At 38.2% G+C, this 20,356-nt stretch overlaps 1 protein-coding gene across 8 annotated transcripts in view; it reads right to left on the reverse strand.

Moving 5' to 3' along the window:
* Positions 1-20,356, reverse strand: part of NRG3 (neuregulin 3) — a 1,004,506-nt gene that overhangs the window by 105,664 nt on the left and 878,486 nt on the right. For 5 of the 8 annotated variants that reach the window (XM_045783392.2, XM_087862980.1, XM_045783391.2 and 2 more), the window contains exon 4: positions 11,385-11,411. In XM_045783392.2, coding sequence (XP_045639348.1) covers positions 11,385-11,411 — 27 coding nt within the window. The remainder of the gene's footprint in view (positions 1-11,384; positions 11,412-20,356) is intronic. The other 3 variants (XM_087862978.1, XM_087862977.1, XM_087862976.1) reach the window with 1 other exon arrangement.

A 20,356-nucleotide genomic window follows, 5' to 3' on the forward strand; every position in this document is an offset into this window, starting at 1 on the left:
AACATTCATTTGGTTTTCAGGGGGAGTGAAGTGTGAGATAGAAATGGGTCAGAAGGGGGCCACCCCTCACTGTGCTCATGGCCCCAAAGCCTGGGTGAGCAGGTAAAATACTGAAGACTGAATTAATCTGAATTTTACGTAAGCAACAATTTTTATATAGATATGCCACATGCATTTCATCTATTTGTTGAGTATCTGAAATTCAAATGTAAGTGTGGGGTCCCACATTTTTATTTGCTCAGTCTGGCAACCCTTCTCACAATGCTCTTCTACAGCTGAGGCCCTCGCTGAGTGTATGTGTGGCCCTGACTCAGTAAGCTCGAAGCCCAGCACAGGGGCAGTGAAGAGACTATTGTCACATTTGCAGAGAACATGCCATCCTCTATTACGCTGGTGGGGCAGGACTATGGGAGGAGTTCAAGCTCTGGAGAGATTTGATCTGAATTATAAATTCATCTTTACGATGTATCAGTTGAACATATTTCTTTTATTTCCATCCACCTTGTTTCTTCATGTGTGCCAGGAGAAAAAAATTACCTCATTAGTCTTTTTTAGAAGAACTTCCTTTGCCCTGACTGCATCTTATGTCTTTGTTTGTCATAATGGCGGCCTCCCTGATGCACTAGTCTGAATATAGACAGCTTCCTTGATTATATATACCAAGTAGCTCTTCCAATCTGGATACTAAAATACAGGATCAATTTTTCCTGGACCAAAAATCCAGTCACTCAGATGATGGAGATTTTCTATATCACATATTTGAGATTTCTAATAACTTTGAAAGATAAAATGAGATAACTCATGTGAAATTACCTACCAAGCCGATAAGTCACATTAATAGCTAGCGAGGGTTAATTCCCTTCCTTCCATTTCTCACAAGTGTTAGTAAGCTTTATCAGTAAAAAGAGTCTATATTCTAGGAAATAAATACAGGAAATAGAGTGAATGAGTGAGTGTAACATCCGAGTGGGTAGCTTCACTAGGCAAGCAAAGTTCACTTGACTTCCTTCACTTGTGTCTGATCCTGCTGGAAATATTAAAGGAGGAAATGCAGCCAGCCTGCATAACCAGGCTGCAGATATAAAGACACCTCTTTAGAACCAAATTCTAAAAAGAGATCTCCAGCTTTCATAGACATTACTCTAGAGAGAGCTGATTCTGAACACTTAGCTGACATTCCATGGAATGCCCTGGAAAACGGCTCCCATTTTCTAAGATAACTCCAGAGTCCCTACTTTCTAAGGTACAAAAATTAGCACATGGTAAAGAAGAGAACATTAATGTTCAATTTCCTTTTCCCGGAAGAAGCAGAGTGATGTAGACAACGTAAAAGCAAAGCTCGGAGAGCATCCGGGTCAGAAATCCTCATCAGTGAAGCTGCTCCCAGGAGGGACAGGAGTTGGATGAGTTCATTTGGATCAGCACTTAATAAGCACCAGGCTTTGTGCGAAGCACTTTATATGCTCTGTGTGTTTAGATCTGCACAGCAACCCGATGAAATTGGTAATGACATCATCCCTCTTCCACAAACTGGTAACTCTAGGATTAGAGATGATAAATCCCTTGTCCCAGGTCATACATATACTAAACGGTGGAGCCAGAATTAAACCAAGTCTTTCTGTCCCTGTATGTCAAAGTTTCTCACCACATAGGCAGAGACCTCCTACATCAGAATCATGTTCAATACTAGGAATCTGATCCATCCCATAACTACCTAATCAGATATCTGAGGCTAAGAACAGGAATTGACGTTTACAATGAGCTGCCTAATGCCTGGGATGAAAGTTAAAGCTGAGAGCTCTTGAATTACGTTATTCTGCCTACTTGAGAATCTTCCATTATTCTCAGTATCTCAATCTGCAACTATGACACTAACAGAAAACATGGACTTAGAAGCAAGAACAATTCATGAACTATTCTATAAGTACCTACTTGGCCAGTCAGGATCTTCTATGATCAATGCTCATTTCGAGTGAGCTGGAAGCTAAACTTCTGAGAATTCCTTAGATGCCACTCACTGCTTCAACAGGGGATATCTCCAGAAAGAATATTGGTGACTGACTGAGAGTTATCTAGAACTAAACCACAGGGTCTTGGGTTTCACTGAGTTTGCTTATAGATTTTTTTCAATCATTTAATTAAATTAAAGGTTAAGAAAACCATACATCATTTAAATTCATTTTAAAATCAATTCAACAAATATTTATTGAGTTCTTATAATTATGCTAAGTCCTGGACTACCGATGCAACAATGAGTAAGTCCTGTTCTCACAGAGTTTATTTTCTAGTAGGAAGACTCATAATAAAAAGTAGACACATAAACTAGTTAGTAATAAAGGTTATGGAAGAAACAGAAGAAGCTAATATGAATGAGATGGGAAATACATATAATAGGACGGCAAAGGAAAGTCTCTTAGGAAGTGTATTTGAACTGAGGGCTTTATGATGAAGAGGAAGCATGTACAGATAAGTAGTGCAGCTAGAACTGGAAGAACAGCCAGTGCAAAGGCCCTGAGGTAGACAGAGGGACAAGGAGAAGGCTGATATGGCAGAAACAGTGAATTGGAAAGGGAGTGATAGGAAGTGAAGTCAGAGAGGTAGGCTGTACCAGATCATGGAGGACTTGGCACAACAACATATGGTACCTGTATTTAATTCTAAATCCATTAGAAATTTTCAAGTGGGGAAATGACATGATTTACACTTCATTTTAAATAAAAACTTATATGTAATTTAAATTAAATTATAATGCAAATTGCCTATGCTAATAACCAATAATTCCTCCTCCAAATCATCTCATCCTGTTCCTGGTTATTCTAACATCCTTATTTGGATGTTTCCTCCTCTGCCCATGGAAATTCTACCCTTTGCTCAGAAATCTGATCAAGGTACACTGTGCCCCTGGCTCTGCTCTTTGTTCCTCATCCCCACAGCCTCCCCAGGTGTTCTGCCTTCACCTCTTTCTCTCTGCCTGACACAGACTAAACGGAAATTCGTCTTTATAATACCCACAATGTGATTCAAAGAGCAAGCATTTGGTGAATATTTGGAGGAAAATTTGAGCTTGGCCCATTAGCCTGGGTTTCGCACACAAGGCCTCCAGGCAACGTCTGCACAGCTACTGCCGGCACAAGCTGATCTGATCACTCCCTGCTGGAACCCTCTGAAGGCTTTCTTTCGCAGCGAGATAACATCATTCATCTTCCCGAGGGTGCAGAGAGTCATCATAATTTGTTCTGACCTAATGGACCAACCACCTAGCCGACCACACTCCCTTTCAGGTGAATTATGTTTCTCCAGCGCCTCAGGACTCCTCGCCATTTTGAAAGCCCCTACTCATCCGCCTTTTATTTACCAGTGTTCTTCCTTGTCCCCTTTCCTCACGTTTCCTGCTGCCATCCCCCAACTGTAGGAATACGCTTTATTCTTCCACATAAAGATCTCTTCAACTGTTCTAAGGAGATGTGGGTGCTCCTTCCTCAGCGTTCCTTTCTCCCAGGATTTATGAGAGTATGGTTTCTGAAATCCTAGCTCTATGAAATATGCTTCTCTGGAAAAATATTCAGAAAATATTGCCTACTCTAGCCTTCTCTCCAAGATTTATGGATGGGTAGAAGTACACCGAAGGCTTTGTAAAATCATGCCGCAGAAGCATAGCACCTCGTACTTCCCACATGGATGTGAACTCACATCGTATTTATGTGCCTGAGTATGGAACACAGGTTAACATCCTGCAGCTGTTTAGGAACCCTGCACTTGCCTTTTGTAAGACAAAAAGACCAAAAATCCTTCAATTAAAGTCCTTCTCTTTTTTTTGCCCTGAACTGTAATTCTTGGTTTACAAGTCTGTTCCCCACACAGAACAGTGAATGTCTTCAGAATCTGTCTTATCTGTCTCGCTGTGGCTCTGGTGTGGCAAGGGTGAGCTCCCAAAGGCGCTCCACACATTCTGACTGAACTGCTTATTGAGGAGAACCAGTATTATCTTCACTTTGATGCATCTTTAGGTATTCTATCCAACTTTTTTTTTTTTTTTTTTTTTTTTTTTTTTTTTTTTACCTCTCCAATGCAAAACTTCATCTGGCTTCTGAAGCATTGGTCAGGAAGACCTGAATATAACATTCCATTTTTTTTGTGTGTGTCTTTTTAAGATTTTATTTATTTAGTAGAGAGAGTGAGAGAAATGGAGAGCACAAGGGGGGCAGGGGTAAAGGGAGAGGGAGAAGCAGACTCCTTGCTGATCAGGGAGTGCGATGCGGGGCTGAGTCCCAACACCCTGGGATCTTGACCTGAGCCCAAGGCAGAGGCTTAATGGACTGAGCCACCCAGGGGCCCTCCATTGGTTTTTTAACCTCATTGGGAATTACTTTGCAATGACAATCTGAACATCTTTGTTGCTGTTTTTTTCTAGCACACTTAAGAAGATCTTTGGAATCTATTATGAGCTTATGTACATTTTAGATTAATTAACATATGTATGTAATCAACTTGATTCTGGGTAAGATCTCACATTCTTTTGAGTCTAATCTGACAATCCAAAAATCCAGTGCTTTCTATTAGATCTTAATTCTCTCTAACCAATAAATAGCAGTCACCGCTTACAAAAGTTCAAAAATTTTTTAAGTGTTTAAGCTATGGTTTTATTTATTCCATTGATAAAAATGTTGCCCTAGAAGCAACTGGAAGGTCCAATCATGGCTGATCTTGATCCTACGTATAACATTTCATTGTCCCCAATTTACCCATCACTAAATTGATATAATCTATGCTTCATCATATTATAAAAGAAGTTCATGGACTCTATCCAGCTTTTGCTGCAGTGTACATGAAACTCTTAATTTAGTCATTTAGAAGCTTTATGAGAAATTATAATGTCAACTTGGAAAAATGTAGTTGTCCTATGTCAGTTTTCAGTGAATAGTACTGTATTTCTAAATTGTTCACAACAAATACTTTTCTCAGTGTCTGCAAATTAAATTTTATTAATCAATTCTAGAAACTGATCTACAAAAGTATTTACAGAAATGTCCATTTTCTCCTTTATAGAAATCATAATTACTAGATCTGCATATTTTCCAGTACATCTCTTGGTTGTAACCCTTTCTCAAAGAAGAGCACTGAAAGTTTTTATTCTCACCTGAAAATTCTGTCAGATTTTAAGTTATTTCACTTATGGTTTTGATTGTTTAGAGACTTTTACTTCTAACCACTGGAGGTACAAATATGTGCTAATGACTAGTATCAGATTAATCATATATATGCTATATTATCAAAATTTTATAATACCAAAATATTATCCTAACTTGTATGGAGAGGCAAACTTCAGAACAATCAACCAAATCAACACATCACTTCATTAAAAAAAAAAAGTAAAAGAAAAAAGAGAAAAAGAGATAAATACTTGGAGGGGTTTGTGATCAGGAGCTGAAATATTAGCACTTGTACTGAGACCTATGTTAAAAAAATCTTCGTGTAAAGAGAGGGAGCGGCCATGTTGCTAAAGAGAAAAATAACTTAAAAAATAAGATTGTATAACTGTTTCTTAAGCAGAATCTTGGGAAGTCCTTGGAGAGACGGTTCTACTCACTATTCCATTTGGCAAATGTCTCCTATCAGAGGAGCTGGATGTGTAATGCCTTTATACTCCAGTGACATTCAACAGTTAAGACCACCTGACTAATGCCACTCAACACAGTCTGTAATTACCAAGAAACCTTCAATACACCACATTTCTGTAGCTCATCCTACGAAAGACTATGACGACCAGCCAATGTGAGCCTTTTTGTGCACCTGGCAGTTACAATTCTGAATGTAAAGCTAAAGACTGGCAACTGGTTTAATTTTCAGTTTCTCATAGCTTGGATAATGTGGGTTATCACCCAAATTCTTATAACCTCATGGTACTTGGAAAACGTGACCTTTAACCCTCAGGATTAACTTCATTGCCACTTGAAACATTGCCAGAGTGATCACAGAGCCTTCATTGTGGGACATGCCCAGCAGTTAGGTACCAGCGAATTCAAGAGCTCTGAAGGATGATGGACTTAGGTTCAAATCCTGTATTTGCCATTTCCTTGCTCTTTAAATGAGATATTTCAGCTAAACAGACCTTAGTTTTGTCATTTACAAGATAAGGACATAAAAACTTCCTATCTCATTCATTATTTTTACTTTTTAAAGTCCAACGAGATGATCTAAATTTTGAGGCACATGTCAAGCTTTAATAATGTTAACTTATTACTCTGCCACATATAATTTCTCATGTAGTTTAATATGGTAAAGGGCATATAAGAAAGTAAACAGATATTCTTGATTGCACCCCCTCTGCAAACACATACACAGATACATTAATCCGTAAGTTACCATTTTGTTTGATAAGAAAACATGATATATTCAAATGAATGAAAACAGTTTTGTTCTACGTAAGTCAGAAATTTCAGCATAGAGAAGGATTATCATCACTTCTGTATCTCTAATGACAATTCACAAATTTGGGTGTATACATGAACTCATTTGACAGACATACTAGCCTGTTAGATTTAAAGGAACACACACCAAATCACTCATAATAAGCATTATGGTTTTAAGGAAAATATCCCCACTTTATATCATCCAGATAGAATTAGAAACTAGACACTTCTCAGGAGATTGTCTTCGGTTCTTACTAAAATATACTAAAATAATTATTTTACATGATAGAATGAAGAGATGCTCAATATGTGGTGAAGTTTGAAATAATGACCTTATCAATTCTAAAACTATACAGAGATTTTAGACCACAGAGTTTGAATATAACACATTTCTAAGCCTCTCCTTTTGGAAAACTCAGAATTTCATTCTTTTTGCTTTTTTTAACTTCAAAATACAGAGATTATTCTAGAATGACTTTTTCAGATTTTAGTTAAGAATCTCCTTTTCCCAAGTTCTATAAACCTTTTGATTTAAAAAATTATACTAGGGCTTACTCAATCAAAATCTGCATAAATATATTATGTTATCTTTAAAACAATGTCAAATCACAAACAAGACATTTAACTGACAGAGTTCCTTTTATTTTTCCATATGAGAATGAAAGAAATTTGCATGAAAGATCTCCCATACAATCTTCAGCTCTCCCTGTGGTTTGCTAATATGTTTGCAAGTGGCATTGCACCTGCTTTTATACAAACATCTTTGATGTCTACAGCATCCAATGCATCAGGGCATTGTCAAAGAAATAGCTGCATAACAAAGAGCTCAAATGGATATAATGAGATACGCTCCATGACTGAGCACCTGACACGGCAGCGAGATATTTCTCAGATGAGAAATCCCTCTTCATGATCAATATGCCTTCCAAACTTTGGCCAATCTGACATGCCCTTTGACCATCTGTCTCCCCCGGACGTTTGGGTGGATTTCCCAATGAGTGTTTGTGCTGACAGTGAAGTGTGTACTCCATCTCCTGATATTTTCACCCAGTGTGGAAAACTGGGACCATCTGACCTTAAAAATCTCAATTTCCCTCATGCATGCATGATGCATAGGTTAAGTCATTAATTCAAGAAATATTTTTGATTACTGACTGAATATAAACTCTGATTTTACATTTTTTTCACAAACACAATTTTGTGTTTTCAGGTACCTTCAAATTCCTGCTTAACTTAAGTTTTTTAAACTGATACCATATTTCAGGGCAGTATTTGTTGTTGATATGTCCATTGTACCAGTCCCAGAAGTATCATTAAGAAAAATTCATGAATATAATTAAGGACAAATCCTTTTGAATGCTGACAGATTTATGGACATAAGATTCAGCATGGCTTCTATAGTAAGATAATTATTCCTTGAAATTAATAAATCGACTCAGAAAAGCTTTTTGGTTAAGTGTTTTTACTGAAGTTGATATGCTTTCTTTGGTCCTAAAGTAGTGACTCTAGGGAGCTTATGGACCCAGATATAGAGACTGAAATAGCAAGGCTCACTCTAATGTGGAAGTAATACAGAGCTGGGACAGATTGGGATTATGGCATCACTCAATACAGTTTATTCACTTTGGCTGGTACTCAGCTTACAGGACTCCTCCCCCAGGAACTGTCTCAGAATTTCCTAAACACATTTAGATACTTTTTTAAAATTCATTTTTTTCCTTCATTGTACCCTGCCTATGTCATTTTGATAGCACTTGTTAATATTACCTCAATTATGTGTAGCTTTCTTTCTTTTCAGTTTCAGAACCTCTGGGCATTTAAAGGATGTGGTTTATATATCTGCATCTGTAGTATCTTATCCATCTGGCATACAGTAAGTGTGAGAAGTGTATGTTGACAAAATAATAATAGGATTCCTGTTGAGTCATATGATTTGGAGTTCCTGCTTTAAATAGGAATTTATTAAGATGCATAAAGTATTCAGCTTGTGTGTCTGATCAATAGCATAGACTTGGCCACTGCGAAGACAAAGACTTGGGGAGAAGAGCTGTGTGCTTCATATCATCATTTTGTGATCTGAATTCCAACTCAAGGAAGGATGAAATTAACATTGTCCGAAGTAAGAATGATAAAAGTTGAGAAGACAGCTATTCTAGAACTCATTAAAACAGAACTGACACTGATCATTTTAGGTACTCCAAAATACTGATATGATTCAGGTTATAGACACTATGCCTACATTTCTGCTTCTCAGCTAGAGAGGTCATATTACTGGGATGTAAGGTAGTAACCTTCAGTGGAAGGAATTTCACCCATATAGACTCTAAAATCACAAGTTAAATCTGAAAATATATGTTCCCAAAGCAACAAACAGAATTTTACATATTCAGTTAGAATATCGGTGGGAGTGAACACTGTCAGGAACTAGTAAGGTCAGTGGAAACAGTTCATTAACTAACCTATTCACCATTTCAAACAAGCCTTCATTAGTTGTCATTATCTGTATACACGCTACATATTCCCTTCTGACTTTTTGCCCAACCCCTTCTGTCCAAGGCAATCTCTACTGCTGGAGTCAAATATTCACACACTGAAAACTCATTTCCTGTAAGGCTTTACAGCTACAGTTTGACACCAAGTTTTGCAAGATTCACTATAACCTTAATCTTGAGATTCATAAAGATGAACTACACAATTACCTGTTATTTTTCACCTACCAGTAACTGAAGTCTTGTAAATGTTTTAACACAGACTTTTTATTTTTATTTTTTTTTAAGATTTTATTTATTTGTTTGACAGAGATAGAGACAGCCAGCGAGAGAGGGAACACAAGCAGGGGGAGCGGGAGAGGAAGAAGCAGGCTCACAGCAGAAGAGCCTGATGTGGGGCTCGATCCCATAACGCCGGGATCACGCCCTGGGCCGAAGGCAGACGCTTAACCGCTGTGCCACCCAGGCGCCCCTAACACAGACTTTTTAATACATATCTTGGTTCCATAGCAAACTGTTACCATAAGGTAACTATGTCACTGGAGGTCCTCAGGAAAAGCCCAATAGGAAGGTGACGGATCCATTTTTTTTTTTAACAGTTACAATTAACATCAATGCAACAATTTGTTTACCTAACCATGGCCATACTACTTGTGAAGTCTGAAGCTAGCCCAGCCCCTGTAATTCTTGACCCATTTGACTATAGTCTCCTCTCCGTGCCAACAACGTGCTGGAGTACTCCCACGATAACTGCTCATCAATTACATTCAGGTAGCTAGCCTTTTGTCACTTCCTTCCACATCTACCTTATATTTCATGATGCTTCATTTGAATATTATCCTGAATTTCATTGCCCTTATGATTTTTCATCTCATCTATTCTAGCAAAACCCCAAGCCTGCAGGAATTGAGCTGTCTGCTTTTTCTATGATATAATACCCAGATAATAGAACGCTAACGAAAAATACCACAAAACAGGGAAGATCAATTCCAGTATAAATATTAAATCACTAAGCTCTAATCAACCCTAAAAACTTCCAGCAGTACACTACAAACTTGACATCTTCTCTCAATATGTCGGAGGTACCCGGGAACTCAACATTTCCAAACCTAATCTAGTAAAACATCTCCCGTAAATCTGTTCCTCTTCCAGTGTTCTTTTTCAGTAAATGGGCCCACCTTTTATCTAAATAGGCAAACTATAAACCCTGCATCATCCTTGATAATCTCCCTTTTCTAACCTTCAACATTAATTCTTCTCAAATACTTGTTGATACCATGTCCTAAATATCTATCACTTTTCCCATATCTTCCACAATCACACTAGTCTAAGCTAATATCATCTTGCCTGACATAGGTCTTAGGAAACTCTCAACTGTGTATCTACTGGTTCATTACCTATTATATATATGTAAGCTTACTAGACGGTGTCATTGGACCAGTTTTTTTGGTTCCATGTTTACTATTTTTTATCTCTAATACTTTGCATTTTTTCTTTGCTTATAATGAGCACCTGATAATTATTTGCTGAATGAATTGCTGAATAGAAAAATGAATACAATTAAATTTATAAATATTAACACAATAACCATATTCACATATGAAGTATTAATATCTATATTATATAAGAGAAAAATCCGAAGTTCAACAAAAGCCAAACAAGCAAAGAATTATTAATTTGGATTTCAAGTTTAGGTCTCTCAATTTCACTAACTTTAACTCCCGAGTATCCCTCCATTTTAGCACCACGATATATACCAAACCCACGGAATTTTTATTTTTTATTTTACTTACAAAATAGACTGAGAAAAGTTATGTTCAATTCTTAATGTAATTATCTATGAACATAACAATAATAATAACAATAATAATAATAGTTCCTGAACATAATAATAATCCTGTGGAAGACATCCTAATGCTTTTAAAAACATACCATTCACGGCAACTGCTTTCACAAGAAATATTTTAATTTTGTAAATGGAAATGTTTATATAGCCCATACTCCCAACTGATTGATACTAAAATGTATACAAAGTAGTCATCATGCAAAAGGAAAAGGAATTAGAGCAGAAAATAACAAAACTAACATTTTTAAGCCATCACTATTATTTTCAATCATTTATTGAGTGTTTGCCATCTAGTAGACATTGTGCTAAGCAATTTCCATGTGCAGTAAACTAGGAACTATTATCATCCCTATTTTACAGATAAGAAAATTGAGAAATAGAGCAAACAAAGCCAGGAGCCAGATCCAACCTCAGTACGATTCCAGAGCTGCACTTAACATTCAATTGCCTTCCCGATAAGTAGTTAAGTCTTTCATTTTGAGCCATTACTTAGTGAAAAATTGACAAAAACACTTTTACTACTAACAGCATCTGATAATGAGACATTTCAATTATAATCAGATGGGGAAGGTGAACACTATATACATTATGAAACTTAGCTTTTTCTAGATATTTAAGGAGAAAAATGTTTAGTCTTACCCATGAATTCAATCCCCAAGTGGTCTGCTACACCAAAGTCCGCATGTGAGGAAGAGAAACAGAAAAAGAGAAAAGATTAGAAAAAATTCCACACGGAATTCAATGCTTCTAAGACTGACCTTTCAAGGCAAAAAATATGTCTTTATTTTAACAACCATTTTTTGAGACAGATAATTTTACAGATTGCCCACAATTAGTGGTGCTCTGAACACCAACTCATATTTCCCAATGGCCTGGAGCTGTCGATGAAATAATATTGTATCGATTACCAAGTATGCTAAGTATAAATTTGGCAAAAAAGAAAAGAAAAAGACACAGGAAAAGAAAAGTAAAAGAGAAAGTTCACACAAAGAATATCTGGTACTAAAGTTATTTTCAGAACTCACGATATTTTATGTAGAATAACTACTGGTTCAGAATCAATTTATCTGTACCTCTATGTTAATAATACGCCAGTAAAGACTTCTGCCTGAAACCTTAACCAGGCCCTCTGCACCTTCACAAAAATGAAATGATACTGGATTTTTCCCTCTTCATTTATTAGATGAGAAACCTATGGTTCAGTGAGACTGAAGTCTTACACTTGTCTTGTAAGAGGCAGATCCAGGGCACAAATCCAGTCTGTCTGACCCGTCAGTCTTAGGACTAGTAAAGTTGGCAGTGCTTCCTATCAAAAACTCATGATACATGTGTCCATGTCTGTTTTCTGTGTGTGTGGACAGCTGACCATTTTGACCCACTAATGCTAATGTCTGTCTGTGGTCACAGTGATAAACTGGGCCTGGCCATTCCCAGGCATTCAACCATAGAGGTTTGTTTATTTAAATGGTGCTGTCTTGGGGCACCTGGGTGGCTCAGTCGGTTAAGTGTCTGCCTTCAGCTCAGGTCTTGATCCCAGGATCCTGGGATAGAGCCCCGAGTTGGGCTCCTTGCTCAGCGAGGAGTCTGTTTCTTCCTCTGCCTCTGTGCGTTCTCTCTCTCTGTTGCTCTCACTCTTTCTCTCTCTCAAGTAAATAAATAAAATCTTAAAAAAAAAATAAATGGTGCTTTTTTTAAATCATTCAGTTATTCACTCATTCACTTTTAAAATTCATTGTATTATTTAATGATAGTTTTTGTTGTAGTAATATGTTTCTTAAATGAGAATACATGAAAAAAAGTATTGCTACAATTGTATTTGTTTCTAAGACTAATCACTGGGCTTCCTTTTCTGCATTTTCTATTTAGAAAAGAAGCTGTTTTTTTTTTTTTTAAGAAAATACATGTTTAGTTATCTTGACTATTTTAGTGCCTTTCTTATTTGTAAATAATTCATTTTTTAATTTTATTGTGGTAAAATATATATAACATAAAACTTGTCCTTTTAACCATTTTGAATATACAATTTAGTGGCATTAATTACATTCACAATATTGTGCAACCATCACCACTGTAATTCCAAAACTTTTCCATCACCCCAAAGAGAAACTGTACCCACAAGGCAATAATTTCTCATTTCTTTCTCCCCCCAGCCCCTGGTAACCTCCAATCTACTTTCTGTATTTCTGAATTTGCCCATAAGTAGTTCATTTATAAAGTAACTCAATAAAACATATCTTTCATAGAAAAAAAAGATGGTAACAATGCTTTTTTAAAAAGTAGATGCATTACTTTCTTTACATGGCTTTTTTTTTTTTTTGACTGCTTACTATATGCTAAGATAGTTACCTAACACACTTTCATGAAAAGACAGGATTTTTGTTCTCAAGCGATTCAGAAATCAGAGGGAGCCCACAGAGACAAAGCACTGTTAGTATTTTGTGCTCATGCTATAATGGAAAACCAGAACCCGTGCATTGGAATGCGAGGCCAAAGATGCAGAAGCTTGCTCCTGGATGAAACAACGTGCCATGTGAAAGAACAGGATTGCAGAAAAGTTGCGAGACCATGTCTGGGTTCTTGTACGAATGAGAAGCTTCCTGAAGGTGTGCACTTGGGGCCCTCGAGACAGAATGGAGCTATAGTATTTAAAATCAGGAATTTCAGTGAGATTACCCATCATGAAACTAAAGGGAAGAAAAAAAAGATTAGGAATAAAAAACTTTTGCAAACAACCGGAACAGACGTGCAGGAAAGAAGTCAGGAGAAGAAAGTATAGAGAAATATGGGAACAGACCACGATGTCCGTGATATGACTAGGCAGTTAGAAAGCCATTAGGCCCTCAGCCTGGATGAACAAGAATTCTCTAGGGGAGCTGAGGTGGCTCACTCAGAAATGGCTGTTCGCTGTTTGTGTTGCCAGCAGATAGAACCAATGGTCACTCTTATTCTTTCCCATAGCCTCGGCTGCTCCACTTCTCTATGTGATGGGCGATATGGAGAATCAGGCTTTGTGAGTCTGGGGATTACACCAAGAACTGAGGGGTATGCTTGGTAAATGTGAGGGCAATCTAAAGTTTTTAAGCCACAATGAATTCAGGAGCAGCAGAGACAAACCAGAATTTGAAATTTATCTAAATACTGAGAGGTAAGTAGAATTCTTTTTTTTTTTTTTAAGATTTTATTTATTTATCTGTCAGAGAGGGGGAGAGAGAGAGAGAGAGAGCGAGCAGGCACACAAGCAGGGGGAGAGGCAAGCAGAGGGAGAAGCAGGCTCCCCACTGAGCAAGAAATCCAATGTAGGACACGATCCCAGGACCTTGGGATCATGACCTGAGCCAAAGGCAGATGCTTAACCAACTGAGCCACCCAGGCACCAGAAAGGTAAGTAGAATTCTTAAGGAAAGGATATTTGTCTTTTTTTAATACAGCAGAAAAGTTACATCTAAGTATTGGAGTTATAATTCTCAGAAATACTACCAAGCAAGGTGGCATTTATATTCTTGAATTTTATAGATAAATTATTTTTTAAATTTTTATAATGAAATTCATGAAAACTGATACCACTGAAACATACAAATAAAAAGACTGTTTAAAAAATCTCTCTCTCATGTGCATACACATACACAACAGATACATACACACACACACACACACTTCTCTCATTTTATTGAAGTGTTAAAAACTGTGATCATTATTACAGGCCTAAAGCTACTGATCAATGAAAATCCACGGAGAACATGACAGAAAAGCAATTACTTTTGTCTATTGAGTCATATACAGAACATAAACCATCATATTTCTCATAACCCTTCACTGGTTATTTCTTTCATTCTTTTTTTTTTTTTTTTCCAGAAAGGGAGAGAAAGGGGGGTGAGAGGGTGGGAGGGAGAAGGAGAGAGCCTGGGCGCAGAGCCTGACATGGGGCTCGATCTCAGGACTCCGAGATCATGACCTGAGCGGAAATCAAGAGTGGGATGCTTAACAGAAGAGCCACCCAGGCACCCCTCACTGGCTATTTCTTAAAACAAACAGCCTTCCTGGGGATATTCAGGTTTGCATGAAAACATCAAGAGGGATATGATGATAATTAATCAATTAATTTTTCATTAATTCATTCAGTCAACAAAATACATGCGAAGAATTGCACAGATATTGGTGTGGAAGAGAAGGCACATAGCTTAAGCAAAAACAATTAGATTTCCCCTATGGCATGTATTAGAATGTGCAACTTCTATCTTTTTAACAGTTTGATTTTGACTTTTTTCTGTTCTTAATTCCCTTCACCTGTGTCACCCACCCCTCCACCGCCCTCCCCTCTGGCAACCACCAGTTTGTTCTCTATGTTTATGAGTCTATTTCTGTTTGTTTGTTCTTTTGTTTTGTTTTGTTTTGTTTAAGTTCCACATATAAGTGAAATCGTATGGTACTTGTCTTTCTCTGACTTATTTCACGCAGTGTAATACCCTCTAGGTCCATTCATGTTGTTGCAAATGACAAGATCTCATTCTTTTTTATGGCTGAGTAATATTAACTTTTTATGGCTGAGTATGATTAACTGTTATATGTAAAAATTGCAGTTCTTCTGAAATATTCACACCTTTTGATTAGATAATAGTGGCTAACATTTACTAAGCATTTACTATCGCCAGGAACGGCTTTAAATATTATCTTGCAGAAATTTAGAGGTTTGTTATCATCCTCACTTTACAGATGAGGAACAGAGGCATGGAGACAGGCACGAAACTCCCTTCCGTTACATTGTTGTAAATGGTGGAAATGGAATTCAAATGACATATACTCAGGGTTTACATTTGCCCTCCCTGTGAAGAAAAAATGATTTTTTTACAAAACTATCAGGTAATGAAATGTTCAGGGAGGAGTTATTGAATCCACTTAAGAGAACAAATTATTTTCACGTATCCTCAGGCACTGTTGCAATGGGGCTTATTTACTTGTTCACCTGTAGTTGATTGATATAGTGCCGAATATAAGCTAGGTTGGGGGGGGGTTCCCTCTCTCCAAGGAACCGAACTAGCAAATCATTAATATTTCTTCATTGGTTACTAGGGGGATCGCTTCATGATAAGGCTGGTCTAACTGAAGTGATGTGTTTGAACATACAGCAAGGGGGATATAAAGAGTTGTGTCTGAATATATGCCAAACATTGAACCAAATAGTCTCATAATTGGCAATATACTTAACAAATGACTACGGCCTTGCTTCAGACCTGATATAGCCTCTTTTTTTTTTAAGATTTATTTATTTTAGAGAGAGAGAGAGGGAGAGAGCACATGCAAGGGGGGGAAGGACAGAAGGAGAGGGAGAGGGAATCCCAAGGAGACTCCCCACCGAGCATGGAGTCAAATGCAGAGCTCGATCTCATGACCCTGAGATCATGACTCGAGCCAAAATCAAGAGTCAGACCCTCAAAGGACTGAGTTACCAGGTGCCCCTAGACATGAAATATTGAGATTTGAGGGTGAGGCAGGTGACTGGAGGGTCAAACTTAATATTCCATAAAAGTAAAAAACTCCTGGAACTTCAAGGCCCATGTTTCCAAAGTGTCCCTGGTTCCTTGTGTGTGAGCAATTCTAAGTCTTTTTTTCATATGTTGACAGACAGACAGAGGCTACCACCAATTTCCGCAGTGTGGACAGAGTGAGGAAGAGCAAGCAAAAACAATCCTTAACTTGATTCCAATCCTAGGACGAGAGGAGGCAAGATGCTACCCAACTTATGCTAAGGGACTCACTGCAATGCAGCCCTGGGACAGTGCTACCAGAACATAGGCTTCAGTGTCACTTCTGTGTTACAAGTAACTGAACAAGGCGATTCTATCACAGTACAACCCCATATGTGATGCTTTCAAACCCTGCCCCATGGGATGTGGAAAGACATGCTACATGAAAACACTGTTCTGTGTTTTAAAAAGTGAGCATACTGGCTTAAAGTGCAATAGGTTTCTGCCCTGCACGAATGTCTCATGACCTTCCAGTGTGTGCTGAGACTCTCCTGGCTGTGGTTCAGGAGGCAGTATTTCCCACCTGGATGTAAACAACCACTTTGTCATGAAGCAACCTGTGGAATTAGTGACTATGGCACCTACGCAGGGAAACAGATGCCGTGTAAGTGTCCAGGAAAACAGCCGCCCAACTATAAACCATGTCAGTTGTAAATGTTTTCTTCTTAATAACAGAACTGAAATCTGTCACTGCATATAGTCCACCCACATGACTTTCCAGTGGTGACACGTTAGGAAGAGGTAGTCCATCTCACTGAGAAGACTAAATTGGATTTACGAAGATGGTAAGCTGGGTCTCGAATATTTGCTGACCCCTAACACCTGGCTGATCATTCTCTAGTAGTTTCTAGAATTGCTTCAACAGTGAGTGTATTCTGCTTGCTGCTCGATAAGATCACAGATATGGTTATGAGATGTCTTATGTCGAGACACTGGTATGCATATCCCAGTTTATTATTGCAAGATAGACAAAGTAGAAAAGGCTGGGATAGACTTGAAGGTTTCTGATTAGGACAACAGGAGAGCTGACGGTAGACCAGATGGTGGTTGCTGAGGGAGGCTTCAGTCTGGAAGCAACACTTGGGATATAGATATAGATATAGATATAGATATAGATATAGATGATATAGATACAAACATACATTTCAAAAAGGTTCAGGGGCCAAAGGATAGGAGAATAGGGTTCACCACAGGCTACCAGAGCATATAACTGTGCCATTATAGGGAAGTGACACTTGGCAGTCACTAAGGGAATGCACAACTGGGAGCAGAGTAGTGGCCCGACCTGAATCTTTCAGGCCTGAGTACCTACAGCGGGAGGGAGGAGAGCAGGCAAGAGTGTGAGCACAGGCTGCAGGGTGAGGCAGGACAGTCCCTCTCTAGGTACTGTTTTCCTAAAGGGAGAGGGATATTATTATATTACCATTTTTCAAGCTACTTAATGCAACTTAGGAGATGAACTGCAGGTCAGATTCCAAACTTTATGCTCCTTCTGCTAAATTATGCTACCTTGTTAAATATTTTTATCAGCATCATATATACTATTTAAAAATTTATACATGTTCATAAATAAAGTTTAGAAGCTAAACTTTTCATATTAATAAGAAATTGATACCTCTCTTACTACCTCCTAGAAGTAATTCCTGTTCATTTTTTGTTCTAGCTTTTTCTAGTCTTTCCTCTGTGCATGTAAAATAAAGTTAACACCAATTTTACACAAAATCACCATGCATTATGTGCCTGAGTCAGAGGACATCCTGTCGCCACTTCAGCTCCATAGTCCCAATGTCCCCCTCCCCTTCATCATATCAGAATTGACAGCTTTTTCTACTGTTGAGAGTAAGCCCTGACATTATTACTGTGGCCAGCCTCACACCAGACAGGTCATCAATCACAGAGAAGCAAAATCACTTTTCCAGGAAAGTACACAGCCCCGTTCTTCTTTCCATGGGCCTGTTATAAAACATGGCCTCTTTATTTTTCTTCTCGAAAGCTCTATCGCTGATTCCTGTTAAACAGAGACACCTTTATTTCACATCCTCCTCTCATCCTCTAAATAGGAACGTCCACTTGTGGCAAAGGCAGCCGTGGAGACCGTGCTGCATGTTGACGCCATGAGAACTTAAGATGAGTGTTCTGCTCCATATGATGAAATATCGAAAGAGGGTTACAACAGGGGTTTTATGAGGGACCATCTGCCCAGCCTGCTCCTCAAAGATGAATCTTGCCTAGGTAGCCTGTGGAATTTTCTTGTGACAACATCTTAGAGCTTTAGACTTAAATCTGATCCCATGTTCACAATTACTGATTGAAGAATTGAATGAGAATCAGCATTACATAGAATTCTTCATCCAAAAAAGATACTGCTTTTTTGATTATATGATTCATGATAGTAAATTTCTTTTTTTTTTTTTTTAAAGATTTTATTTATTTGTTTGACAGAGAGAGAGACAGCCAGCGAGAGAGGGAACACAGGCAGGGGGAGGGGGAGAGGAAGCAGCAGACTCCCAGCGGAGGAGCCTGATGTGGGGCTCGATCCCTGGACTCTGGGATCACGCCCTGAGCCGAAGGCAGACGCTTAATGACTGAGCCACCCAGGCGCCCCTCATGATAGTAAATTTCTACCGTTGAATGCACTAAGGGCTCCTGCTCCTGAACTTTCACAGGAATTCCCCCAGCATCTTTTCGTATTTTATTGGCTTTCTCAACTTCTCATAGTTTCTCACTGGGTACTTCGACACACATTATTTCATACAATTGGTAGTGAGCCCATTCAACAGCTGAAGAAAATAAGCTTCTGTAAAAACCTAAAGGTCATATTTGTAGGTTCCTAGATTCTTAGGATGGAAAGTATCTTAAATCCCAGGGTGAAGGGCAGTTGCTTCTTTTCCTCACGGAGTTCTCATGGCAGCTTCTCAGAGAGTCTGACATTTTGCAGATGCTCAATAAATATTTATTGAATGAAATGCTACATGGCTCAGCCCCTTTGCCCACTGCATATGATATTCACATTCCTTGAGAGCACACCCAGCCGACTTTCTGTCACTTCAGTTTTTGAGGATTCCAAGGAACATGACATCTCTGGTGGCATCTCTTTCAATACCAAAAACAATATCCACAGATATTTTTAGAAAATTTTCCCAAATCAAAGTACATTTAGTTACCGCTCACATGGGTCCAAAAATCTGAAGTCCAAAAATGACCAGGTTATTCTCTGAAAAGCTCCAACATACATACATCTTTGTCACATGATTTTTGTATGTAACTTAGGATTCACTTCAATCAATTATCAGGAAAAATGGGTGGTAGCTGAGAAAGTGCAATTTACGATAGGCTGGAGTAACTGTTTGGGCTAAGGCCAAAAAAAGCATGTATGATGGAAGCTTATTCTATAATAAAATAAACTATAAGGTAAAACTATATTGCTATCTCTCAGGCTATATTTGCCACCTGAGTCTTCCAGATTTTCCGGGCATTTCCAACACACACACACACACACACACACACACACACACATTCTAAATATATATATATATATATATATATATATATATATATATATATATATATATATATTTACATACAGTTACATAGTTTATTCCTCATTGAATCAGGAATCAACCACAGGGAAGGAAAAAAAAACAGGTAAAGTTTTTTTCCCCACATTTTACCATCTCAGTCGATGGAGGTCTTCACACAGGTGGCTACTCATATAAGATAAGTTCTTACTTTAATGTCTCTTGAAAAAAAAAAAAAAAGAAGAAGCATTTGATAGCCAATAGAATTACAGAGAAAGCCTCTGCAAGAGGCTTTGGAAGAAAAGCCTTGTGCAGGCTTTTCTCCGCAGCCAGGCATGACAATTGTGTTGGGCACTCCTATGCTCACCCCCTGCCTCTTTTCCAAACGCAAACTGAGCTCCACCTACGGAGTCAATGAAAGTGTTTCAACATAACATGCTGCAGATATTTGGAAGTGCTGCTTTACTCTTGCTCATTTTTTTAGACTCGGCTCAGACAATACCTCGAGTGGTGTCCTTTCCAGTAACACTTTGCTCTTTCAATCCTATCTTGTAGTCATTAATCTGGCAAT

Source organism: Ursus americanus, chromosome 6, assembly GCF_024610735.1.
Source record: "Ursus americanus isolate L20-20 chromosome 6, mUrsAme1.1.p, whole genome shotgun sequence".
NCBI lineage: Eukaryota > Metazoa > Chordata > Mammalia > Carnivora > Ursidae > Ursus > Ursus americanus.